A 25,733-nucleotide genomic window follows, 5' to 3' on the forward strand; every position below is an offset into this window, starting at 1 on the left:
ACAGTTATAAAGTTAGCACTGTGGGTAAATGTATTTTTGCATCCCTGAAGAATTGGCTGTGTAGATGAAAACTTGGAGCTGTTTTTGTGTGTGTGACAGTTTACAATATTCATAACTGTATTTCTCCATACTCCATTGTTTTCAGATGGGGTGGAAACAGTGCACTGACCTCATTCACCAGCTTCCTTCTGGTCCAGTTTGATTCATAGAAGATGTGGTGACAGTGTGAATGGCACACAGTGTTCTGTGTACCGTGAACACATGAAAAAACATCATCTCAGTGACAAATGAAGGGAAACATAACCCTGGTGGAAAAGAAATAAAAATGAAGGCACGCATGTGCAACTTGATGAACAGGTATAGCTGAAACTTTCAGCATTCCTTTCAGATAATGGCATGATGACAACTTATTTTAGCCACATATGTCCTGATCATGTGTTGGACTTGTTTTTCAACATCTGATAAGGCAGTATGTGATCTACTTCACTACAATTGTACATTTGTCAGGGGATCTATTTAGAGTTCATATTTAGGTCATTTTAAAATAGGCTTAGTGAGAGTTTTTCTCATACAGCAAATCTTTCTTTTTCTGCTCTACGTCCTCTAGAATGTAGAGAGTGAGTTTTCTGGATAAAAACAAATGAGATTTAGTACTGCGTATAACCTACAAACTTAACAGACAGCATTAACTTACTTTAATATAGGATACGAGTAAACACTGCTAGCTAGATCTTTTTCCAAATGATAATTTCCTTCAAAGAATTTTGATTAAAATAGTTTTTTCAGGGAACGTGACCATGGGTGGTGTTAGCTTTAGCAAAAGACAAAAAACAACAACAAACCAAAAAATTCTATAATTCAGCACTGTTATGACCGCTTGTTGTCATTACTCTCCTCTTCTGATGATGACTGTAATATGTTCCAAAAGCTCCTCAAATAGTTAAGTGGACCTTGCGAGGTCATCACCTACGGAGTCCGCCATGTTTCTTATGATAACCCAGAATGGCCAAACCTGGAGAGAGACGTTCAAGTTTTTCACATTCTTAGCGGCCGTCGTACGGGGAGGGTGAGTCGAGGGGGCACGATCAGTCAGTGACGATCAATAACCTCAGTAGTGTGTACACACCCTGGACCCTTAAATGGAGAATATGATGTTTAAAATGCCGTTTCCAATCATAACAAGAGGACAAATAATTTCTGTCCAATTTCACAATGAGAACAGAGGCTGGTAGCAAACTGTCAAACAGCCAGTTTCATACTTAAAATCCAGCGCTCGTCTTCTGTTCAATCTAAACTTTTTGAAAAGCCGCAGTATATCTGCGGCGTACACGTTTGTGTTCAGAGCAGAATTCCCCCTGATCGGCCCCTTTCATCAGGCCACCGTAGAACACCGACTTTTCAACATTTTCTTAGGCGCTATTGTGACATGAGCGTTACATTATAATGGAAAAAATCATGAGATATTTCGTCAGAGCAGGTCTGGCTGATTAACAGGAAGTGTTCATTGTGAGATATCAATGCTTATTACAGCAACAATATGCTGAAAGGCAACTGGCGAGCATGGAGAAGTACGGCACTTTCACTTTTTGTTAATTTGTGCTCAGTATCGTGTTTAACCCCACCAGAACCACACTATGCTTATTGAACAAAGACAAGTCACATGACCACATTCTGGCAGCCTTAACTATGTATTGCTGTTTACCAAGTCCAGTTCACTGTCTTGTGTGTTTGCATGTGTGTGTGTGTGTGTGTTTGCTTGTCTGGGCAGCGCGGTTGTACATCTGATGGGACACCGACTTATCCTTTATCAGAGCAGGCACAGACACAACTAAAATTGGAACAGAGAATTGTGTGTGTGTGTGTGTGTGTGTGTGTGTGAGTCAGGTGAGCTGGGACAAGACCTTTCGCTGTATGAGTCATCACACACACACACACACACACACACACACACACACGCGCGCGCGCGCGATATTATCATCAGGGCGAGGCCTTTCGAAAGCCTCATGATACGGGTAGTCTTATGTCTGAGGAGGGTTAACGGTGCGAGGAACAACTTGACTGTTGTTACCGAGTCCGCTTTTCATAGTTTCCACGAAGCGGGTGAATACAAATGAGCCGGGACATATCTGGTCCCCGGAGTGATTTAAATGCTCGACACATCATCGATCTCAGGGTCGCGCGTTAAACTGCTGCAGTTGCAGTAAGAGCGCCGTTGATCTCGCTGAGGTTTGAGGGGGAATACTAATTGACAGTAACTAGCGTGTGTCTGTCTGAACTCGTGTGGTCATGCCTGAACCCCTCCAGTGTCTGAAATGAGCTTTTCCATCACCCTGGGGCAAAGTCAGGACAGCTCATCCACATGAGTGACAAGCGCAAGTTGAGTGCAGCTGACGGGGAGGAGGCGAGGACTCCCAGTACCCTTTTCTACACCGAGGCATCACTTTTCCACTAAAATGTACAGAGAGGAATTTTGTTTCTTCCGAGCTCTGACAAATTCTGTACTTTTATTCGAGTGCAGCTTCCCCAAACCCACATCACATCAAACGTTATGATGAAAACAAGCATCTGGCAGGAAAATGTCATACGATCTGATGAATCATATGCCAAAGGAAGTCCTTGTTTAGGTTTTCGTTTGTCACAGATGAGAGATCTGATGAGGGATGGCCGCGTAACAATTATGATGTATTTCGCTGTCAAACGGTTTGGGATCGCTGAAGGTCACCGCTCATGAATACACTCCGCGGGACTGTGTTCATGTCGCTGTGATCCGGCCGACAGTTTAGTGGTGTAGAGTCTGGGTGTGATGGCGGCCCGAGTCCAGACATTTCATATGCTTTTGTTTTTTCCCCGTTTGTGGTGACCGTTGCGTGACAACATAAAGCAGCCGAGCCAAAACCAGACGGAAAGTGCATCTCAAGCAGGTTAATGCGAAAAGTCCGCCTGTGAAAATAGAAGTAAAAGTATGTGTAATCAGGAAAATACCCAATGCTGCAAAATGTCTCCTGTGACCGTTCTGCTAATAGCTAATAATGTAAAAGCCGACAGGTCTTTGAACCTGAACAAAGGCTGACTGACAGACTGGTTAGGTGTTTGGTTAAGTTTAGTGTTTTGTGTTGAAATAAGTACTGTAATATGTAATGTAAGTTACATACGTAGCAAGAGGTCGCTTCCTAACAAGAAACATAGCGTGTGCTGTTTCCACAGTCGTCCTGTCTGGATGTTTTTTCTGATCGACGTCCTGCTAAAGGTTGAGGTGGAGCTCATTTAGAGCTGCTTTGCATAGCAACAAATGATTACTGTCGCTAATCTGCTGACGTTGTACGTCCTCCATCAACTGCAGTTTTGATTTGTTAAAATAGCACCATCAGATAAATGACGTATAGGTCGACAGTGGGTTATTTTAACTCGCTAAGTTAGTCAAGTTACATCACCTACATTATTATTTAATTTACATAAGTGACGTAGTTATTTTAAGCCAAGTCAAGATGTTTCCCCAACCCTAAACCAACTCGTTTTCTTGCCTAAACCAAACCAAACTGTAAGGATACTCTATGTACGCCTGTCTGCACAGCCATGGTTTTTTTTTATTTTGTTTTTTTTACGTAATTTATTAGTTTTGGAGTCAATGGCAATCGACCCTATTCAGCCAGTGAGCTATTAGAATGTGTTCGAAAACAATGAGAAATGCTGTCATATTAACCAGAGCCCTTTATTTGTTAAACCATGTCAAAGTTATTAAATAATAATAATGATGATATAAAGAAAAATAAAAAACAGAAAATCCTCAAATTTGAGAAGAGACATTTTTGACATCTTTGTATTCAAAATGACTTTATGGACAATTATCAAAATAATAGGCAATTGTAGTGAAGTGGCATGAAATAGAAAGGCAGAAGAAAAGCATGTGTCTCAAATAAGTACAGTACTGAGTGCAATAAAATGAACCTGACACAAGCCACCACTGTACTAAAGTGAGCAGATATTCAAAAAGCTGAAACTCTTGAACATCAGAGTGTATCAGCTGTTCCCTGTCCTCAAAGACGTAATCATCATCAGCTCTGGACATGTTTTCACGTCTTTTCTCCAGAGTGACTCTCCTGGCACGCTGCCCCTCGGATTTGTCATCCATTGTTGCGATGGCAGAGACGCGCCGCCGTTTGACAGGCTGTGTGTGTGTGTGTGTGTGTGTGTGTGGGGGGGGGGGGGGGGGGGGGGGGGGGAATCGGTGTCGCAAGTGTTTCACCAGAAGCCTGTGTGGAAGTGAAACAGCTTTCGGTAGCTGAGGGACGTGAAGCTGGGGCAGATTCAGGGGAAGTCGGACTGACAGGTTCCTATTAATGCTGTCCACTGTCCTCAGACAGAAGTCCCTGACTCGAGCGTCACACTTTTAAGTCGTGGACTGTCTGACTGGTCTGTTTGTCAGCAGGAATCTTTATCACTCTATCAAAAACAGGAAAATGCGGTCAGTGCATTGTGTTAAAGGATGACGCTTCTCTTCCCCCCCCCCGTGCTCATTCAACCATCAAGAAGCAGAACAAATATGAACGAAGGGCTCTGACAAACGTCAGCTCCTGCAGTGTTCTACAACTAATTCAAAGTCTGCATAATTTGCTCAATAATTAGGCCATAATTACTGCGATTCGTGTGCATGTTCATAAGATGTAGATCCGAAGATGCCAAAGTTTGAAACCAAGTGCAAAAATGCGGTGCTGAGCCTGAAGAACACGGTTCCCGACAGCAGTGTCATTCTACACTTTGAGACTAAACATCTGTCGCTGAGCCTCCTGTGCACTTATGGTTTTTCCAAATGAGGCTGTAACAGTGCCTCCAATAAGACCAGGCATCTGTCTCCATCTAGTGGCCATGTGTGCTCACTGATTTATAAAGATCATGCACAGTATGGAGTGATCGAGGGGTAATACAGGCTCAGTGTGAGAACGATCAATGAAATGATCACGATAAGTCAAATCACACGTCCAGTGACAGGGTTTGTTTCCTCAGACAGCTGAAACTCAGTTTGTAAAACGTCCGACTGAAGATACTTGACAGCTTTACGGCTCTACGTGTTGTCACTGTTGACTGGTAAAGTACAGTGAAGAATGATGATGATGTCTTTAGATTGCTGCTTGTGTTAAACTACTGGTCAAACACCTACTGTTCATGATATAAAGCAGTTAAAAACAGCAAATCTTGACAAATACACACGACAAATAAGCTTACGTGGGTTAAAAGGTGCTACTCAAATAAAGTAAAATTCTCTTCATTTGAGTAATTTCTCTCAAAAACTCATGTTTTATGTCCCTAAAGCTCCAGTGTTTGGGATTTAGAGACATCTAGCGGTGAACAACTGAGCACCCCACTCGTCTGACTGTCCCCTATAGTGGCCAGTGGTTTGTCCATTCTGGGCTACTGTAGAGACATGGCAGTGCAACATGACGGACTCTGCTCCCTCGGTAGATATAAAAGGCTCATTCCAAGGAAACAAAAACGCGACGATTAGTAGATCAGATCATCAAACGCTTGTGAAAATGTAATTATGAATATTTTATGTCATTTGCTCCTGCTCCCACACGCTGTTGTGTTTCTTTCCTAATAAGACATTATGCATTTTTGATGTATGCATTTCAGCCCTGCGTTGCATGCACTTTTATTAGCAGCGAATTTCAAATCAGTGTGGGATCCCGGAATACGCCGGACAAACATTAACAGCCCTGTTTCGTTCTTGTTTAGTTGTTTTAGTTAGTTCTTCAGAAAGACGCTGCAAAGCTCCAGACCTGTTTTGTGTACTGCAAAACTTCACTTTGATTCCCGCCTGCGTGAGGGAGAGGAGATAATCACCCGTCAAATGGAAATGATTATTTAACACCGCCAGCTGCTGATCATTAGAATAACATGAAACCCGCAGCACGAATGTTTATCAGGCGGCGCGCGTATGCGTCATTGTGCGAATGTGAAGTTAAAACTTAATGTTGGACTAAACCGTGCAAACATTGCTCCATAGCGATGCTGTAGTCAAGACAACACAGGGTAGCTTTATTTCACTCATGAATACGATAAAAAGGTATTCAGTACATTTTGGTTCGACCCCGCTGTGAGAAAGACGTCGAAATCCGGTGTGAGAATCAATGCGCAGGCTTAACATATTTTTTCGGGGTAAAGCTTTGACTTAAATAATGAAAAAGATGTGAAATATTTATCACGGAATGATCCTGCAGCGCTGCAGGGTCTCTCTTTGTGTCTGACACACAGCAACATTCACAGCGCACGGCTGGGAGGAAGCCGGAAAAGAAAAACACCGTTGGGTCCTTAGATTGTGGAAGGGAAAAAAAAAAACAACAAAAAAAAAAAACACCCTTTCATCACTCCTCCTCGAAGTATTAAAGCAGTGGAAGTCTGCCACAGGAGGAGTTAATCTTTGGCAGTTTCTGCATGGAGACAGTGTAAAGTTTCCTTCTCCCCAGTCGAGAAGAAAGAACAGTCTGTGGCAGTCAGCAGAGACATGGTTGCCTTATCTCTCACCCGCCGAGAACTCTGCCACCCTCGTCTCCCCGAGCCCAAAGTCCTGGGGCATTATCTCAGCCTCTGCTGCTCACATCAGGTTGACCTGCTGGGGCTCGGCTGCCTCCGCGCCCTCCCTCGCTGCCCTCTGTCCATCCATCTTTCCTGTCCCCTTCCCCCCGTCTTGCTGTGCTTCTTCCCTCGACCGCTCGCTGCTCCGTCCCCCTGTCCTCTCCTTTCTTCTCTTCCTTTCTGCCTCTCCTCACACCCTCGCCTCCCATCCTTCTCGTCGTCCGTGCTCTTTAAAAGCCTTCTTTTTCTCATTACCGCCTCCTTCCTTCCCTTCTTCTGCCCGCTCCTACTACTTTGCTTTTATTCGTCCCCTCCCTCCCTCCCTCCCTCTCTCTGGTTCTCTCTATCCGGCCCCTGCACTCCTTTTTTTTCTAATTACAGATTCCTTATTTCTTTCCATCCCACTTCCTGACCTTCCCCCGCCGAACCCCTCCTATCCTATCCCATCTCTCTCCTGAGTGTTAAGCCCATGCTGAATTCCAGCAGGGCCAGAAATACAATCAGATAAAGCTGGACCTCCAATCAGACCGGCGGGTGGTGGTTCTGTGCAGACCACTCTCACGCGCAGACTCTCTGTGTAAGGTCCGCGAAAGGTGCCGCGCATGGAAGAAACATGCAAACCCACGCAAAGTCAACAACTGCACATCGACACATCGCCAAGAAATGTCATGACCTCATGTTTCTATCTGAAGAGGAAACGTTTGCTTTGTCTTTGGCAATAAGACGGCGGCATAATTGTTCAAAGTACACAGTGAGATGTGTTGCCAGGAGAAACATGTCAACATTGTTATATTTCCCCTGAAAGAGAAATAACTGCATGAATATATTTTTTTTTTTCTCCCAACGCACTGGCACAGAATACGTAAAAAGTCTTAATTCCCACATCGCCTCCAGCTGTCGGGGAGGTTTTTTTTTAATGTAAATTTCACACGATGCCACTGTTTTTTTGAGTTTTCCGTGGGGTATCAAACCAGATATTTTGGCTTCAGCTCAGTCACAATAACATGTCGGCGTAGTTCCGCTACAATAGTCCTTTGGTTTGAGATGTTCTTTTTTTAGTGCCTACAGTGGAGCTCGTAGGAAGTGGAAAGAACGCGGGCTGGATGATGATTGCTAATCAGTGCTGTCATGGAAACAACAGGTGGTGGATGTCTGTGGAAGAGGAGAGCGTCTGCTTAAGAATGATGTCAGTGCCTCGTTTCAAAAAACTGTATTTGTCTGAGCTTGCAGATGTACGGCCTTGGTGTTCAACGCCAGGAGATGGATTTAGGAGACGCATTTATTTTCTGTTTCAATATGCACATGGAGCTAATGGGACAAACCCAAGACCAATGGTGCATGGCAACAAATAATTGAGGAGGCAGGTTTGACAGGTGCTCGGCAAGTTTTGTGACCTTTTCTAATAAGCTAGCTCATTTTCTAACTTCCCGAGGCACACAGTGCCCGTGGTCTGTCGGAAATCTGCTACAAGAGTCAACATTTTTCAATGTACTCATTGGGGATAACGGAGGTCAACCTGGAAATGAGGCGTAAAGTATGAAGCTACAGTCCTCAGGTGGTAAGTTTAGCTAACCATGAAGTCTGGAAACAACTAGCCTGACTCCGACAAGGAGGACAAGAGCCACAAAACAGTAATCAGTAATACATTTCCTGCAGTCTAAACCCAATGTCATCTTACATTTGATTTAAAACAAATAAAACCTTATTTAGCGCACTTTATCTCGAACAGCCTTTGCTATCTTTGTGAGAGCAAGGCTAGCTGTTTACTCACCTTATGGACCCTGCCCCACTCCGCCTCTGGCTGGCTTACCCTGATATTCTTACCCAAAGCAGAACCGGGGCCCTTGAGTAGAGACAGTCGCAACAGCCGTAGTTCAAATAGCAGATCGTCATGTGATTCACGGAGACTTCCGAGTTCTGAGCGGGCAGTTTAAATGCATGAACAGAGAGAGACAGAAGCACGATGTTTGGCAGTTCATAGTTGACACAGGATTAATCGATTGATAGATCGATTTACAGTAGGGGGCTGCTAGTAATTTGTGGCTAACGTCTGGGAACTATCGAGAGGTAGAGTTCTCAACGGGCCTGAAAATTACAACCCGACCCGACCCGGCCCACGGGTTTTTAAGCCCGAACCCGACGCAGCCCGACACACCAGTATGAATTGTCTGCCTGAACCCGGCCCGAACCCGACCCCCCCGCGTGCCTGCATTGTTTTCCTCATACACTTGTTATCGTAACTTTACACAGCGGCGCCAGGTCTGCGTCTGCCCCTCCCCATGAAGCAGGCAGCCAGACTTACTCTTCACCACACGTGAACAGCGATGACTCACAACAAACAATATATAATTTACAACCTGCAAGAAATGTGTTTTATGAAATGTGTTTTATAAAAAAAGGAAGCCCGAAGCCCGACCCCCCCCCCCCCGGCTCATTTGCGTATTTTTTCGGCCCAAACCCGACCCGAACCTGCGGGTCCGGTCGGGTTTGTCGGGCCGGGCCGACCCGTTGAGAACTCTATTGAGAGGCTCCCCAATCCAGTGTAGTTCAATAGGCCGTGTCTCGCCAAGAAACGCAGTGAGATCTATTATACGGCGCTTGGTGCTTTTTGTTATGCTAACCTATGCTTCCTCACGTCCTCTCTCCCACCATGACCCAGAATTCCCCTTCTGCCGTCATGGAGGATCTTCGAAATACTTTATATGCACCTGGAGGAGACAAAGACGGACGGGTTGTTTCCTCTCAACCCTCCCTCACATTTTCGCTGCGAGGAGCGAAGATGCAAGGGAGAGATTCAAGCGAGGGAAGTGAGGAGACACGTTAACATAACGAAAAGCACCTTTCATGTTAAGATAATCCAACCTGCTTCTGGCTGCTTAGTTCAGGGGAAGACAAGAGTGGTTTCTCATCTTAGAAGGCCAATAAGCGTGCTGTCATGAAGTATTACTTGAAACCGTCGGGTAAATCATATTCCCCGCGTGTCCAAAGCCTGAAGGCATCAAACTCGAAAATGACTTTAAGAAACACAGAGTTGTTCGTCAACTGCTGAAACAACAGGAAGTTCGACTGTATAAGGATGATGTCAACATTTATCTGTAAATGCTGCTCAGATAAACTTTGTTTACTTCATTCCGCCAGCACTTTTGTGAGCCGCCCAAACTGGATAACAGATTCTCCAGAGTTGTTGGGGACACAGATGGGATGTCTACATTATCAGCGAGACCCTCACAGATCTGGAAATACGATGCAGACGCTGATTAGCGAAAGTCTTGAGTTCCTCCCGACAAGAACATCTTTGGAAATTTCAAATGAAAACAGCCCCTGTAGTGTTATCCTCTGAATATCATCAGAGCTTACTCTGCATAGCAGGCAGTGCTTCAGTGATTAGAAGAGAGTTTAACAGCATAATCAATAACATCAAAGAGCACCTTAGCGTAGTATTATATTTTTTTAAGTGGCTCTTAACACTCTCAATCTTATCCCAGTATTTCAGCATTACATCTTTGATGTGGCTGCAGTGCGCAGCTTTCCATTTTTTCTCTGTTCACGTAGTTAAAGGTGCACTTTGAAGTTTTGGGGGAGACATTTTAATCAGAAGAGACAGATCTTCATTGACTGATCTTCTTATGCCACTAAAAACTAAACACATTTCTTTGTTTTTGTGAGTGAATAAACTGAATTAAACGAACAGTTTAAACAACGCAGTTTCATACTGTTTTACTTTGTTTATGCGTGGCGGACCCTGCCACCTTTTCTAGCATCTAACAGTCTTCTGGGACGTTATTTTTTTCAGAGAATAGCTTATTAATTCAGTTAATAGAAAACATATATATTTCTGTGTTTCTGCTATTACCTCATTAATATTGTAAATGTAGAATTTCTTCTCCAAAACTACACAGTGCTACTTTAAAACCCATATATCTCTTAAAGGAACAGTTTAACCAAAACTGAAAATTCAGTCAGTATCAGCTGAAGGAGTCGAAGGGGACTGCCTCCATATAGCTCATCTGAAGGAACATAAATTGATTTGAAGAGACGTTATTCAGACCCTGGATGCATGGTTGCGCTTGTGATATACTGAATACTGAATTGTATTTAGTTGGCTCAGTTTCAAGGCACTGATATGATACATTCTGGCTCACTGTCATGGCGTTACAGGGACACATGAATAGAACTGAGCCATCGTTAATAACGCGAGCACTGAAACTAGAGGGCTGGCATGTACATCTGCGCCAAGCTAATGAGAGAAAGGCCAGCAGGTGTGCAGGTGTGATATAGGAGGGAGCTCGCTGGAGACACCTGCTGGACAAGGAGGGAACGACAGGGTGTGAAAATAGGGTGGTGTGTGTTAAAGGAACGGTACATTCTTCTGGTTCTGATGGGGTCCTGTCTCACCCTCGTTCAGTCAGCTGTCTCTGTTATTACTGTGTGACCCCTCAGACTGCTGGTATTCATTCCCGCATCCCAGCATGAATCTGACTCAGCGGAAATGTTGCACGGTCAACATCCGTCGTCACGTCTGATGCAGGTTTTCTGATGCAAATTATAAACTCAGAACGTCATTTGCCCGATTTTGTGAGCTTGGCGGTGGTTGGCGCTCTCTGATCACTTGTTAATCTGTTCACATAGTTTGAATGGCAGGCTGAAGCTCACAAGCTGTCGTTACTTCTCTAAAGGGACAGCCCCCCTGTATAAATGTCTCCCCTCCCTGTGAGGAGATCCGGTTCGGCAGACAGTTTGTTGTGCAATATTCCCCCAATGATTGTGTCACGCCTGCTGCCTCAGTTGTTTTCTTATTTTTTCCCGGTCCCCTCCCCTCCCCTCCCCTCCCCCTCTCTTCCTGCCTCCAGCAACTTCTCACTTCCCCCAGGCCAGCGCTGCATTTCGGAGGACCTTTCCCAGACTTGCCATTCACCACCTGTCCACCAGATGCCCTCAGACTTTCCCATCGATCCGGGGCACTCGGCTCCAGCGCCCACCTGTTCACATTCTCAAATAGTCCCCACCTGTTCACCCACCTGACTCTCATTATCTCAGCAGTCATTCAGTGTACAGTATGAAAGCAGCTCACCGGCTCTTTCCCTTCACTAGTTTGTCACGTTGTGTACTTGTTTTCCAGCCATCTGTACCAGTTCCCCTGTTCTCGATTCCTCTGCTTGATACCTGCTGCCTGCGTTTTGACCCACCTGCCTTACCCGCCTGAACTTGTTTACTTGTCGGGCCGCCTTCTCCTGCCCGACTATACGGATGTTAATCAAAACAATGTTTTAATCATGCCTTTTTTTTTTTTTTTTTTAAATGGTAAAAAAATAACAAAAAAACCTGTTCTGCCTTCCTGTCTGCGTCCTCAATCCTACTGCACTGTGCACAAATCAGTGACAGAGGGTACTTAATGTGGAGCTGTAGTCTGCAAACAGGCAGAGGTGGCAAAAGTACACACATTCTTTGCTCATGTGGAAGTACAGATACTTGTGTAAAAAAAAAAAAAAAAAAAGACTGGTAAAAGTAGAAGTACTGATTGAACCTCTTTACGTAATTAAAAGTAATGAAGTACAGGCTCTATCAGCCGTTTCTGGTCAAAGCTAAACTGAAGCTCACGTCATATTAAAATCATTCAAAGACTATTCAACTTGAAGGTAGAATCAAGGAGGATTTGTCCCAGCTGTTCCTAAACGCACCACAAAGATAGCTGATTGCTGAGTCTCATTCCCGGGAAGTCAAATAGCCAGAGAGAACAAGAAAATCCAGGCAGAGAGCTGCAGGTTCTCTGCAGGTACGGGACACTAACACGCCTCTCCCTCCTCCATACGAGTTCCCTCGAATTTCCTCCTGTGCGTTTCTGTCTTGTTACCTCTTTGACGCCCTTTTCGTCACACTACGTTTGCCGCTGCGCTGAGAGTTTAAAATCAGTCTTGTGATGTTGGGAAGGAGGCGTGCTTAGAAAAAGTAAGAAGCAGAGGGCACAGATGTTTGTGCTAAAACATAGGGAGTAAAATAACAAATACAGTACAAAGTACAGATACCCGAAAGATCTACTCAAGTACAGTAAGAGAGTATTTGTCCTGTGGCTGCATTCCATCACTTGGCACAAGGAACTCAGTTTGGTTTGCAGACCATGTGGTGGGTCGACCACGCACACGTCTTTGCTATTAACAGTGACTATGGCCACCAATGTTGAACTCCACAAGTACCAGATAGTCTCTATACACTAAGTGCATTTACATGCACAGCTTAGTCTACATGCCGGTGAGAAGATCGAATGCCGAAAGCATGTCATACCCCGGTACGCTAGGTGGCGCTGTGCCCATTTCAACTAGTGTTAACGGGGCCACCTCCGGCTGACCTCTTTACGTCACCAGCTGCCTCGGCATTCAAGAAAGATGGCGTACGATGAGCGAGACGAAGCTTCATCTTTGTACACTTTGTATATGGTGTACATGATAATTACACAAACTAGATGCACAACGGCGCTCTTTCTTGCGGTGATTTTGGAGGAAAGACGCCGCCGCCGTCCGTCTACTTCCGGCTCACGGCCCCGGGGAAATATCTCGCGCCTGCGCAGAACGCAAAATCCGATCCGATCCGCTGGAAACGTATACATGCAGGAGTTAATGCGACTTTCAATCGAATAATCTACGTGGTGTAATTCGACTATGAGAAATCCGATCCGGTCCGATTTTAGTCAGACTAAGGTGTATACATGCATCTTAAAAATCCGATCATTGTCAGACTAACGCAGTAATTCGGTTTTCTTGAGTGTCATGTAAATGCACTGACTGTTGATTTTGTGAACGTGGTGGAGGGAGGTTGTGGGGAGCAATTTGGAATTGAATCACTTGTCTGTGTATTTCCCCATTTTTCTATTGTCACATGGACATTTGCATGTTCATGTGGAAACACATTTGCATACACACACACACAACCATTTGTTACTCACCATTATGGACAATAACAAACAACACTGGAGATTTTTTTCAATTTCAACACGTTTACTGTCAATAATAACTTATCTGAGAGCAGGGACTGTGAGCTGCTTTACAGTTTCCATGTGACTGTGTATCCAGCAAACATAATCATGTTCTTAGTAGATCGCTACATTTTTCTATCCTAGCACACATGACGTTTAATCACATATAATGATGAATCAATCATAAAACACAACCATGTTGCATTTTAACAGAACAAAATGATGTCAGGGTCACTGGAGCATCACTGAAAATATGGAGGTTCAATATCCTGAGACGAGATACAAGCCCTTCTCGGTTAGAAATTCATTAACACTCATTTTTACACAAATTATATAAAAAAATGTACCCTTGCTTTCTTTAAAAACCCCTTTAGAGCTCGATGCCATGTCTTAATGAGTTACAGGTCGCCTTGTGTGATAAAACAAAACTGACTTCAAAAGCCGCTTAATATATAATTTAGATCATGTGGGGCTCCTCGATCCTGTCAGCACCCACAGCTGCAGCTCCGTATCTCCCGTCACTTCTGCTTCCTCTGACAGACAGGTTTTTTTTTTTTTTTTTTTTGTTTTTTTTTTTTGTCGCTGTCTTAAACTGAGATTCTAAGAAGAGTGCAGAATCAATCATCCGGAAAGGCGTCGGCAACTGTTTTTTTTTTCTTCTTCTTCTTCTTCTTCTTCTTCTCCTCGCGTTGCTTTCATTGCTGTTCCAGGAGAGCTTGGTAGATTTCTGATTTCAGAAATCGAGGGTAACAGTCGTTTTCCATCAGACCGTATATCAGACTCTGCGCCCTGTCGAAGCAATTTGGCCCCGGCTGAGCGATATTTTCACTGATTTCTCCTCTCGTCACACAGTCAATGTTTATCTGTGTTCAGAAAACAGCAACCGCTATTTCACTCATGAGTTCTTTCTGTTTGGAGATTATTTATTTATTTTTTTTGCCTTCTTACATTATCATACCTCAGAAAGTTAACTGCGTGTTCAAATAGCAAAAGAGAGAAACTGTGAACAAATGAGCGTCAGAGAAAAAGCAGGGTGGAGGCTGTATTTCGGTACAATAAGCGAGTGCAACTGTGGAGGAGCGATCGTGACAATGAGCAATTGAGGTGGATTTAAGAGCTGCACAGTTCTCACTTTCGCTCTACAAAAGCCGTACCTGTCTGGGCGCGTCGACTTCGACAAACTCCGCGTAGATCCTTTTGGCAGCCTCGGCCCTTTCCGTCTCGCTGGCTGCCTTCTTGTAGTCCTCACAGGCCAGCCAAAATAGCAGGTTCTCCTCGCTGTACTCCGTCCTCAAGAAGTCCTCGAACACCAGCTGGCCGGCTGCACAGAGGGGAACGCAAACACTTTGAAACCTGGACAGTTTCATTTCAAACGCTCATGAGAGGTTCAATGACACAGCTTTTAAGGACCTGGTTAGTCCACCATAATCCTCTTTTTTTTTTTTTTTCCAATTTCAGAATGTCGAGCCTGCGAAATGTTTTAGGTTATTACAAACACTCTGGTGGTAGACGTATAGCAGGGTGTTTTTTTTTTTAATTCCTTTCATGCGTAAAAAGTGAAATCTATGGAGGCCCAGGAGTCCCAAACATCATCATCTTGTGACATTGGGCCTCATGCGGGGAACCTTTTTACATCTTCTTAAACTCTCTTACTTTCTCCTGCGATATTTGCTCAGTTTTTTATTGACAAAGAAGGTCTTACAAAGTGAATCTGCCCCATTTCCTTGCCGTGGTGCACGATTAGCATGCCCTCACATGGGGGTGCAAAAACTCTTTAAACGGAGCTTAGTCTGCCAGCCAGCGACTGCAAACCGTGTGATTGTCAGCTGACAGAGCAAACAGCGGTCCCGGCCAACAAAGGCTACGGCAGCTTTTCTAGTTGACAAACAATTGGCAGATAAACAGCGGCGTTCGCAAAATGATCTTATGGAAGTCTGAATGGAATTCATCGGGTCCCTCTGGATCTCCATCTCCCTGAGCACCCTGTTTGTGTTTGTAGAAGCCGTGTGGTCATGGCCTTCAGAAAATCAAAAGTAAAGCTTTCAACGGTGTGTTTTACAGAGCGGGATAGAGATGAATATGGTTGTGGAGTAGAAGTTAGATGCTGAAAATGACTGATTAAAGCAAAGCAGGGTGACGTGACGGCGATGCAGAAATGAGACCGGATGATGTCGTAGCCTACAGTGGCGGATGTCACGCTGTAAAGCGCAGCAGAGGTTGATACCGGACACAGACCTGCATATAGAGCCCGAGGCAGCTGTCCGAGTGAGAGGAGCGTCTGCCAACAGCTGAACTGTACAAACTGCTGTGTTGAAACACGCCGATAAAAATCACGGAATTTACAAAAAACAGCTGACACAGAGACGATCCTGTGAACAGAATGTTTGTTTGGACTAGTTTCTGTATCCTGCTATCCATCAGGGTCCTCCCACAAGTTCACATCTGATGGAAACTATCTGCAGATGACTCATACAACAGGTCTAGGACAAAAAACCCCCCAGTGTCTCAGATATAAAATATTTCCTGGTGCAAACGAGATATTCAGGCCCTCCTCGTCAGAAAAATGAACATAAAGATAACCCATGTTTACGTTCCTTGTTAGGAAGTGACCCCCTAGTGGCTGCACTAAGTATTACAGCGGCAAAGGAGGAAGTCGGTTCAAGTATAAACAGTGACAAAATCCACACTTGGGTTAAGCAAGAACAGGACTTCCATCTGGGACGCCTCTGTTCATCTGCAGTGAAACACTGTTTTCCCAAATCTAACCAAAAAGTTTCAGGCACTACAAAAAAAAACCTAACCAAGCTGCGACGGCACACTCACGTTGTTTTGGGAGTGACTGGCAGTCAGCCGATCTCGTTTTTTGGGTGCGAGGATGTGTTGGGATAAAAGATTAAGAAAACACCGGGCTATGTTATTGGATTAGATTTATTTATTTATTTTTTTTTAACAATTCAGATGACTTTTTGTGGGACAGATAATTAATCAAATAATCAGAATCAGAATCAGTTTTTCTTTTATTGACCCACAAACGGGGAAATGTGTTTGCCACGGCATTCAAAGGACAGCAGTATTCCAATTGGAAACAATAATAATATTAAAATATAAACAATATAATTAAAAGGTAAGAAATAGAATAGACTCGTATGTACATATGAACGTAATATTGTACACGATTAACATGTAACTATAAACAGAGAGGCAGTGAATTGGAATTTACAAACAGGCCTGTCACGATAACAAATTCTGCTGGATGATAAACTGTCCCAGAAATGATTGCGATAAACAATAGTTTTGTTGTTTTGAGACCATTTTTCAACTAATATAATGATAATGTCAAAATAATGCTAGTAGACCCTTTCAAAGATCAATACACTTTTATTTCTAAAGAATATTTAACATTGGAATTGAAATGTGACGAAGACATTTTCAGTATCCAAAATAAATAAACAAAACAACCAGAAACAATAAATAAAAAGGACTCTCTTAAAGAGGTCTCTGTTTGCAAAAACTGCAGTTGAATTACACGACACCAAAAACAATAAGCCTAAGCCTTTAGTATGTCGTCTTTCACTCTGTAAAGGGCTGCATCTCTTCAGTGATGTAGCGAACTACACCATTTTGCACTGTCCTGTTTGTATTTTGTTCGTCGACTAAACGCCCCAGTGATTGTGGACTGTCGGGAAGACGGAGACAACATTGGAATTGGAACAAGCATGCAAATGTAGCTTTAGTTGTAGTTTTGTTTTTCCCAGCTGGGAAAACTGCATCGGATCATTATGCTTTAGGTGTAGATGCATGTTTGTTGTATTGCCGCTTTTAGTTGCTACTGTTTTACAACAAATGCGACGTACCGGCTCGTCCAGGTTAAGTGGCTCACCGCGGTCATTTGGTTTTCATCTTTGTTTTTATTCCGTCAAATCTCAACTAGCGTTTTCTCTGCCTTGCTACTCCTCACGGGGCTTTCATGCTGCACTCTGTGGTATGCCAGGTACAGGGCCCCGCCTCCTCACACGGAGACAGAGAGTGACTGACAAGAGGGTTCAGCTGAGAGACACGAGGAAAACAAACAAGCATGCAAATGGAAATTATCGAGGCCGGCAAAATTACCGAGCTCATTTTAATTTATCGTACGATTAATTGATTTATTGATTATAGTGACCGGCCTATTTACAAAAAATAAATATGGGTATTGAAAAATTGACCAGATAGTGCAAACCTAAATGAGAAGTGAGTTATGTATAGTTGTACTGCACAGTGCAGAGTGTGCTGTACACTCTACTAAAGGCCCACATGTAGTTACCTTCATCATGCTTCATATACTGATGAAGATCATGAGATGAGCTCAAAAAAAGTTGGTCACTTTTGTTCCCAGCTCCAAGAGTTCTGAGAACATCCTCTCAAGAGTTTTTTTTTTTCTAACTCACTCAGCAGCTCATTCAGGGTTTGCCTCCACTTCTTTTTACCGGCTGATGTCTGACCTTGAGCTCGTTACAGGAGGACCTTGTTTACTGTTGACTGTCCTCCTACAGCAGGAAACAACACGACACGTGTATGGGCCCGGGGATATAATATCAGCTGAAAATGGGTTTAAATTAACCAGCCCATTTAAAAAAAAAAAAAAAAACCCAAAAAACAAACAAGGTATATAAGAATAAACTCATAAGAGCAGTGAGCCTTAGCTAAAGGTTAAGCCTCTGTGTTATCTTTCACTCACATTCTCCCTTCCTCAGCACAGTCCTTGTTAACTCAAAGAAGTCGGTGAACAAAGAGACGGTGCAGCAAGCCGGGCAGGTATTGTGGTGGATGTCTGGAGGCGCTTTTAACTTCAAAACCTTCAAAACCAAGCCCTGCATCCCGGTGCGAGCCGCCTCGGCATCATATAATTGCGCACACCTATGTTTCCCGTTATCTCCTCCCCACACCCATTACCTTTGTTACGGGAGCATTCACGGAGCTGTGATTCTAATGCAGGTGTGGAATACTTGGCACTTCTTCTGGGAGCGGAAAACAAACAGCTAACTGTGAGCGCCAGTGTTATTCACACAAATTGCTTCACATAAATCACAGCTGGCGCTCTGACAGTAATTGACAGGAGACTAAATATCGTCCAGAGGCCGCTTGTTCCCGCCTAGGAATCACTCTCGGCCCATATCTGAGCTTTCAGTCACTTCACGGTCAGCTCTTTAAAATCACAGGTGATGTAAAGGCGCGTAAAGCGGCATCAGATCGCAGCTGCCACGTGCACGGCCATTGATTTTTTTTTTTTGCGACTGTTTACAGATTTGTGTCACTGCGTCGCTTCAAAGAGAAATGAAGCAACCGGGATGCAAGACAAAAATGTATCATCTGGAGGAGAGTTAATCTCGACGTAGGAGACAACAGGCTGAAGTGTGGCAGATCAGCTGAATTCATTTCACTAAAGTAATGAGAGGAAAGACATCGAGATGCCCCTCTTTCAGTCATTTTCAAATGAAGACCGGGGATACGTGATAGGTGAAAAGCCATCAGCAATGCCGACCTGATAAATGAATAATAGCGGGCTGGAATCACCCTATCTACGCTGGCAGCTCAGATTAGGGCCTCTTATCTCTGCCAGTGTCATCCTCCTTAAATATATCTCCGAATGGATTGGACGAACTTGAAGGGAGAATATATCCATGATCCTCCTAAGAAGCCCGAGGGCAATCCAAGATGATATGCGGCGCCGGGCGGCAAGAGAATTGCGAGGGTGAAAAGAGAAGACGGAGAATTGAGAGAGGAGCGTTTTTTCACAAAAGTGAGAGGCGTAAATCCAAGTGAGCTTACTTTTACACTCCAGAAGATGGTCGAGTGACTCTCCCCATGCCACAACATCATGGACAGGAGCCCTGCAGAGCAGACATGTCATAAAGCGTACAACTTTTGAATGAGAGCCAGAGGTGTATCTCTGTGTCGTTACTTCATTTTAAAATCCACATTTGTATCTACGCATTGCATCAGAGGACATGATGTTTTATCTGTTCAGATTTTAGATACATGTCGTTTTATTAACTCTTCCAAATCAATCATATTACAAATTAATTAAAAAGTACAGCCAGCCACCTAAATGTGTCAGGCTTTCAACCTGAGGACAGATTAATGACTACTCACATTAGCTGATATTGGCTCTTATCTGAACACCAGGTATCAGAGTCAGTGCTGTCGACTGGAAGTGGGTTCCCTCCTGGCCACAGTCACATGGAAATAGATCACAGAATCGGCAGTTAGAAGTTTTCATTATAAAGTATAAAGAATACACATGTTTCGCCGAAAGGACAATATTTAATTAATTCATATTTCAATATACCAATATACCATATACCATATACCATTCTGTACCCAAACAATAAGTTGAACCTGAGAAAATTGTATGGTCCAAGGCCAATGCCAGTTGTACATAGCAGGATGTTGTTATAATGTGTATCAACAATGTGAGATAACTTAGGTTATCAAAGGTCATAACAAAAGAAGTTGTTAGGTAAAAAAAAAAAAAGAAAATGTAAAATGCAAAAGACAAGAAAAGATCAGGATGAAGATTTTATCCTGTGGGTAATGGGGGCAGGACTTGATAAGCTTTGGCTTCTCCCGCTTTTCCCTTTCGGCCATGTGTATTGTATTATTTGAACAATGATGAAATGTGATGTTTATGAATTGACATGCCCGAAATAAACAACATAAATAAATAAATAATATTCACAATGAATCACATTAAGGGGCTGATGAAAAGTGCTGCTCATACAGACAAACGTCAATTATAGATCCACGTTGTCATGGACATTCAAACCAGCAGTGTTAGTCGCGTACTTGCACTTCTGTATTTGCATATCCTCACCACCTGCACGTATGGATCGTATGATTTATCAAAGCCTGGACAGTGACAGCTCTCACAGAATCGTTACACTAGACTCAGTCACACTGGCGTTTGGATGCGAGGATCCTGCGCCAATTCTCCGCCTCCTCCTCTGTGTGAATGTCTCGGAGGAGGCGATGGGTGAAATTTCGCAGTGTGAATGGATAAGCTGGCTGCGCGTATCGAGGGCGTGTCGCTCTGACAGTCTGATAACTGCACAGGTCCTTCACTCAACTATATAAAGAAAATGTCCCACAAAGCAACGTTACATGACCAAACAAAAGTGACGTAGTAACTGTCCATGTCTTTGGCGACTTGTATGAGGAAAAAAATACTACAGCTGTACACAGAGAGGTGTCTGTCCTCCTGTCTGTCCTCCTGTCTGTCCTACTGACTCCTGGTCACATTTCTGCCGGAAAAACAGAGCCTGTCACCGGCAAAAAACTTTAACTCACCAAGTGATTATGTAATTATGTAATTTAGAGCGAAAAAACGTAACTTTGTCACTTTCCAGGATGTTTGGTGGGTCAGGACCTCAACCACAACACATTATAACAGCATCAATGTGATTATTAACAGTCAGCGGGTACATGTTTAGATTATGGGTGTTTTCACACCTATAGTTCGTTTGCTCTGGTCCGAATCAGGGACCAACTTGTTACAATGTTGCATATTGCCTCGAGTTTGGTTTGTGTTCACATAGCAGCATTTACAGGTGGACCAAAATGTGTGATGCGTGAGGAAACTGCTCTCTAATTGGTCTAAATTTCGAAAACGAGGCAGCAATTCAGCTGAATTTAGCACCGAGCAGACAGGAAGTCAAGCACTGAAACAACAACAATTTGACATCCGGTTACTTTTCAAAATAAAACACTCCGTGTTTACACCAGCACACAAATCTCAAAAAAGAGACAAACACAAGCTCTTCTTCTGATCCTTCGGTCGGGAACACTTTGTGTTGTTGTATTTATGACACAGACCTATAACTGCGGTCGCGAGTGATAATGTGATTATCGCGGGAACTCCTTGGCCTCGCGACGCCAGCTGCCTACCGTACTGCACCGTGTCCGACTCAAAACGCAACCGGGGGTTACCGGACGGCGGAGCAAAACACCTGATCTGGCCGTAACGCAGCGGACACGTATCCAGTGGAAATACGGGGTTAAGCACTGATGCTTCCTGCAGTTGGGTTGGATCGAGTTTGGATCATGTTCTCACCACAAACGAACTGTACCAGAGTTTGTTTGGAACCGGACCGCAACCACCTCTTCAACAAGGTCTCGGTCCTGTTGTTTTGGTCCGCACCCGAATGCGATTGATGTGTTCACACCTTCCCAAACGAAGTGCACCAAGGGGGTAAACGCTCCAGGGTTCGATTCAACCGAACTAAACAAGGCAGGTGTGAAAACGCCCTAACAGGAGGACACCTGGGACCACCATGACGTCATCACCATGACGTGTAATGCCACGCCTCTTTAGGAGCCGCAGTGCGGGCTTCCTGTCTGAATTACACAGCGGTTTGTCTTTATGCCGGAGATACTTGGCTCTGTGTGAACAAACAATGGTGGGGAATTGGTAAACCACCGCTTTGGAGATAATGCAGCAACTCTGTCTGAAAAGTGCCTACTCTTTCACTGTCCTCACACTGCTAAAGGACAACATGCAGAGAAGAATATATAACAAGTGTTTTCTGACCTCCACATCACATGCAACTGGTTTTCTGTGCAGAAATATGCATCTTCTTCATCTTCCTCTTGTTTGTGGTGATTTACTATTCATTGTAGACACCCATTGATGAGAAGGCGGATAATACACAGTATTCTACCAGTGACACTAATGGCAGAATAGTGCCAAGTGTGACATATTCCTCGCCAAAAGAAAGACATGACAGTCATGACAGTTTAATCTTAGTACTTCAGCCTCTTGTGGTCAAAATGAGTATTACATAAACAAACACAACATGAGCCTTACTCATCACTTGAAAAAATTCCCCGGAAAAATTGTTGTTTGTTTAAAAAAATTCAAAGGTTCAAACATTTTTGAACTTATAAAACCCAGGGGGAAAAAAACATTTAATTTTTTCAAAACGTGTTTTTTTTCTCTTTTTTTTTAAAACCTTGTTACCTTGTTTTACAAAAATAACTTTTGAAACATTTATTCTGGCGATTGGGTTGTGAGTGTGTGTGGATCTCATATTTTGCCCTATTTCTAACAAAACGTCATATTTTACAAGATGATCATAAAATATGCAAAGAAGTAACCATGGCTCTAAAATAAACTTAGTGGTGTAAAAAGTGCAGAAGTGGAAGGTGGCATAATTGAAAACAGGGTTAAAGTCCTTACATATAGATCATCCAGTACCTGGTCTACCTCGACTGTTTCATACGATTGGGTTATCAGAACACTCTGTGGGAATCGTTACAGCAGCTCGGTTCAGTTAAATGCCGTTTTTGCCAATTTAATTGTAACTAGTCTGCACTGAGTCCGATTTATGTCAGCGTGGCAGGCAACAGCCGAAACAGCAGCATCCTCTTCTCATTAGTGTATTTATTTTTCGCAAATCCTAAATTAGATGAAAATGTAATGATCCCTGTGGGGAAAGTGGGTCATTATAGCAGCAGAGAACTGGATAAGAATAAGTCAGAGCGGTGGATGTAATACAGGGAATTACGGCAAGTGTACATGCAGGAAAGTGGAGCAACATATAAATAAAAAAAAACAACAACAAAAAGCATCTGCAGAGAGTGTGTGCAAAAGCTATTCGCATTATCTGACGTGTGTATGAGATAAAATCTCCCGTACAGAGTATGTCTGACGTATATAGATATGCGTTGTTTAGGCGGGCTGCGACGGCAGCTTCTGTATGTAGAGAAATGTGCCATTTTTATCTCAAACTTGAAGCACCTCCTCAGAATTTTGCTGAAACCTATTTTAGACACACTGCATGGATGGAGGAGGAAATCTTAAGGATTGCACTTTTCTGTCTTGTCTTATATACCATATGTGATATAGTCTCCACTCTACATCCCGGAGGAGGTAAATCCATCAGTGTGTTGTTGTAGTCACACGATCATAAAAAAAACTACAGCAGTTCTCTCACCGCCAAGCCCAACCCAGCAGTGAGGGGTGGCTGCGGGCGCAGCTGAGCACAACGTGTGAACAAGGAGGGCAATGCTGCTGTTGCGCTAACATTTTTGCATGCTTTTTTAACTGCTGCTTATCTTCGGTACGCCACGGTCAAAGCCACACACACATTCACAAGCCGTTAGCGTGCGTCGTTAGTGGTAATCAGAACAATTCACGACACAGGGATCACATTTTTTTTTTTCCTTTTCTTCCTGGCGTGTCATTGAGCCGGCAGCACTGGGCTGACCTTGCCAGCTAGTCATCATCACCAGTACACCTGGCAGCACAGTCCAGCAGCCTGCCTCGTCAAACCAGCGCTGCTGACTGAGTGTCACACAGTTCGCTCTGCTGTGACAGCTGTCCAACTGACGGACTGAAGAACTGACTAGAGCTGTGTGTGTGTGTGTGTGTGTGTGTGTGTGTTTTTTTTCCATGTAAAAAATGATGGCTTGTGATAAAAAAGTATTTTTGCCGATTTTAGAGAGCCGCGTTGGAAGCACAAGCCATCAACTTATCAACAGATGTGGGATTATTTTCCTCTTTCAGATCCTAGTGCACAGGATCACATTGACATTGACTAATTATTTTGTTCATTCGCTGGGAGTTTGTCTGTGACACTGTGGTTTGGAATGTCCTTGACTGATATAAAAAAAAAAAAAAAAGCAGTAAGACATACAGTGACTGTGTTCATGTTCTCTCTCAGTTTATCAAATACTAAAGCCTCTTTTAGATGCACAGGATGCCATTTAGCCCTCTTCCTGAAAAGCCTTTCTAAGTGGTTAATATTGTGATATGCTCACAAAGATGGTTCAAACTAGAAACTATAGGTTTAGGAAAAGGTCATTTTTGTTTGGAAATGAATCCCGGTCGCCTGGGTGAATACTCAGTTGCCAAGATGTAATGTTAGCAGTAAACATTTGCATCTGCATCCACCGCAAGAGGTGGAGGGGTCATTACAAGCTAACGAGGCTAACAAACGGTCTACGGTAGTTCGAGTCACACCACTGGATTTTTTTTTTTTATATCCATGAATACGTTTATTGGTCTGAGACCAAAATTAAAGGCAGAGTTTGAAGATGGGCATGGTTCAAGCAAGCACTGAGTACTCATGACACTGAGTGGCCATGGGTTGGGACGTAAACATGAAGAGGTGCACGAACTCTGACCTGCTCTGCTCCCCCTCAGCTTGGGTATTGTTAAAAGCCAGAGAACCGGACCTCTGAACTCGATGTCCCTCTTGATAAGAAAAAAAAACGATTTGGTTAAAAGCAGTCAATCTGACAAAGTTGCATTTAAAGAAAGTGATGACAGCTTCAACAGTGCAGCTTTGAACTGATGCTTTATCAGAAAGTCCCTCTGAAGTGACAAGGCTTCAGAGGAACGGCTACATCCTAATGCAGCCATTCAATTTTCGGATTTCATCACAGAGCACATTCAGCGAAAAAGAATTCTCGCTCGGCTTTGGACCTTTTTCATGTTTTCTCAGGGAGGAAAGGAAGGAAAAGGGAAGACAGCTGGAGGCGAACCGAGACGCGCAGAGAGACACAGAGGGAGAAACTTCCAATAAAAACTGCAGAGATCACAGGAGCCCCATCAGATACACTTGCTCACGCTCTCGCAGACAAGAGGGAGCCATCCGCTAAACACATCCCAGTTTTATTTTAGCAACATGCTTTTTGGCGGGGCGAGATCAGAGGGAGTCGGTCATTACCGAAGAACAAGGCAGAGCGGATGGGAAGCAAAGCATTCACAGTGTTCAACAGCAGTGGCATCAGAGTCCTCAAATCAGGACAGCTAGTTTGTCCAAAGTCTTGAAGCTTAAAGTAAGTGCGGAGCTCATACTTACAACATGTGTCTTCTGTTGCCAAAAAAGGGCTGAGGTATGCTTCCTAACTGCAAGCTGTTGAGTTAAAAAGTGCACAACACCCTCTGAACGTTAGCTGCTCAGGCGTCTTCACTCCTACCTGACAAACCCTACAGGTACAAGCCCGTGCATGTTGGGCTGTGGCACAAACAGGCCCCGTGTTTACAGAAATGTCGGTTTTCACTCTCTACTTTAGAAGCTGAAGCTCCCTCCCACAAAAACCCATTTCACCTCAGCGTTTTGGCAGTCGAGCGCTTAATTTGTTGCTGTCTGTGGTTAAGAAGAGTGTAGCTTTTGAACCAAACCTGCTTCCAAACCTTATCGCTTTAAGCAAA

General features: G+C 43.7%; 1 protein-coding gene across 2 annotated transcripts; it reads right to left on the minus strand.

Annotated features, from left to right (window-relative positions):
• Positions 1 to 13,538: 13,538 nt before the first annotated feature.
• LOC115590981 (regulator of G-protein signaling 21-like) lies at positions 13,539 to 25,519 on the minus strand. Of its 2 annotated transcripts, XM_030432501.1 has the most exons (6): positions 25,381 to 25,519; positions 24,701 to 24,770; positions 19,670 to 19,742; positions 19,346 to 19,407; positions 14,692 to 14,858; positions 13,539 to 14,400 (listed from the first exon to the last, which is right to left on the minus strand). In XM_030432501.1, coding segments are annotated over exons 3-6 (399 nt in total). In that variant the 5' UTR covers positions 19,672 to 19,742; positions 24,701 to 24,770; positions 25,381 to 25,519; the 3' UTR covers positions 13,539 to 14,232. The 2 variants fall into 2 exon arrangements, with proteins under 2 accessions (XP_030288361.1, XP_030288362.1); XM_030432502.1 differs by lacking the exon at positions 24,701 to 24,770 and having other exon boundaries at positions 25,381 to 25,514.
• Between the last annotated feature and the right edge of the window lie 214 nt (positions 25,520 to 25,733).

Source organism: Sparus aurata, chromosome 11 (assembly GCF_900880675.1).
Source record: "Sparus aurata chromosome 11, fSpaAur1.1, whole genome shotgun sequence".
Lineage (NCBI taxonomy): Eukaryota > Metazoa > Chordata > Actinopteri > Spariformes > Sparidae > Sparus > Sparus aurata.

Coding starts and splice junctions, on each gene's coding strand:
- LOC115590981 (XM_030432501.1), bottom strand. Junction 14,859..19,345: donor CCATCTTCTGGAGTGTAAAA/GTAAGCTCACTT, acceptor CCCTCTGTGCAG/CCGGCCAGCTGGTGTTCGAG. Junction 14,401..14,691: donor AAGTCGACGCGCCCAGACAG/GTACGGCTTTTG, acceptor TTCTGAACACAG/ATAAACATTGACTGTGTGAC.